We start from the raw sequence: 1868 nt of genomic DNA, 5'->3' as shown, positions 1-1868 counted from the left end.
GGGGGTGGGGGTGAGAATATTGACCAAGTGGGGAGGGGACAGTACTCAGGGTAAGGGGCAGTGGAGAGATGTGGTTGGTGAGAGGTTGGTGGTGAGTGAGGAGAAAGCACACCAGCCCACAACAAACATCTCCCATTCTTACTACAATCAAACAAGCTTAGCAAACCATGAAATCCACCCAACAAGGGAAGTCAGGGTTTGAGTTTAAATAAAGAAAAGCACATTGGCGAAATAACGGTCATTTAGCATAGGGGGAACCAAACTCACATACATTCATACCACGCTTACACAACCTTGCATACATATGGACACCTCCTTACCCATCTTCGCACATTCACACACATGCACACACCAACATGCATACACATACTCTCACATACACACCGAAAACTCTTTCATTCAAACATTCACATATTCACACACGCACTCAAACAAAAACAAACACATCTCTTCCCTGATTTACCTGAGTGAACATTCTCTATGACCTCCTCCTCTTTCCCTGACACAGCGTCCCAGAAAGCGATACTGTTCTCAGAAGCCATGGCCGCCGTCCGGCCATCAGGAGACAGGGCTATAGACTTGCAGGGGAAGGACAGGGTGCCTGTGAACAACAGCTTCGGATCCTGACCCATGCTGTACTGGACTGAAAAATAAAAAAAAGTGGAAAAAGAGATATACATCAAGAGAAAAGTGATTATATCTCAATTTTTTTTTTTTAAGAGCTGCTTTTTCTGCATAGAAAACAGCTATAAACATGATACAGAGGAAGGAGAGCGTGCATGTAAACAACAACTTAGTTTAAGGGTTAAAATTTGTTTTTTAATAAGCATTTCACAGCACTAGTAACACACAATAAGGCCATATAAGTGCCCAACATTAGAAGTCTTACAAGAAAGTAACAAACACAAAAAAACCAAAACAAGAAGGATGAGAGATAAGGACGATAGATGTTGGACAGGAAAGAAGGAGCAAACCACACCAGAGCACCCTCCAACCATCCATTAGGGTTAGATAATATATACATCACGAGAAAAGAGATTTTACCTAAAACTAAAACCAGGTTGTTTTTTCAGCATAGCAAACAGCTATAGACGTACAGGGGAGGGACAGAATGCATATATGTAAACAACAGTTAACGAAGGGATCCTGACCCATACCGTACTGGATTCATGGGATGGGGGGGACACAAAAATAGGTGAAAGATACAACATGGGAAAAGCAATTTAAAGATTGTTTTGCAGTATTGCAAACAGCGACAGATGTGAAAAAGGTTAACAGAGGTAAGAATACAACCAGCAAAAAGCAAAAAAAAAAATTTCAACAGCAAAGAAAAAGGCTGCTTTGTCATGGAGGAACCAGTAACAATAATATTTTCTAAAGAAAATGATTTTCGTCTTAGAAGTAAACAAAGCAAGTCAAAACAATACTGCCATAAGCAGACAACAAAGCGCCTTTTTTCATTTTCGCACCAAATTATTTTTAATTTGTAAAATCTTAAGCCTGATCAGTTGGGTAAAAAAATCAAAGTGAAATTGGGACAAGTTTTTTTTACCAAATTGGAATTCAAATTTCAGGAGAACTTTACTTTTAAATGGTTACGCTAGTAAAAAAAACACATCTTTTTCTCGAAACTGCTGTGAATAAAAATAGTCTTTCTGTCAGCTTACAGCAGCAGAACAGTCTCAATCGTCATTCCAGTAACAAAACTTTAGTGAAAAACATTTTAAACAAATTTTACTTTAAAATAATGTCAAAAGTCTCATCTCTGAGCAGACACCAAATCAGGACTCCTTACAGTTGGATGTAGTAGTTACTGTACATAAACATGTGTATTAAAGAAGAAAAAACCCACAAAAAAAACTAACCCC

General features: G+C 38.5%; 1 protein-coding gene across 1 annotated transcript in view; it reads right to left on the bottom strand.

Annotated features, from left to right (window-relative positions):
• Positions 1-1868, bottom strand: part of LOC101862190 (transducin beta-like protein 2) — a 19134-nt gene that overhangs the window by 4611 nt on the left and 12655 nt on the right. The window contains exon 10 of the mRNA XM_005100581.3: positions 464-643. Coding sequence (XP_005100638.1) covers positions 464-643 — 180 coding nt within the window. The remainder of the gene's footprint in view (positions 1-463; positions 644-1868) is intronic.

This window comes from Aplysia californica, unplaced genomic scaffold (assembly GCF_000002075.1).
Source record: "Aplysia californica isolate F4 #8 unplaced genomic scaffold, AplCal3.0 scaffold00252, whole genome shotgun sequence".
NCBI lineage: Eukaryota > Metazoa > Mollusca > Gastropoda > Aplysiida > Aplysiidae > Aplysia > Aplysia californica.
Note: the sequence above shows the minus strand (reverse complement) of the source record. Positions and strands in the feature narration are given on the sequence as shown.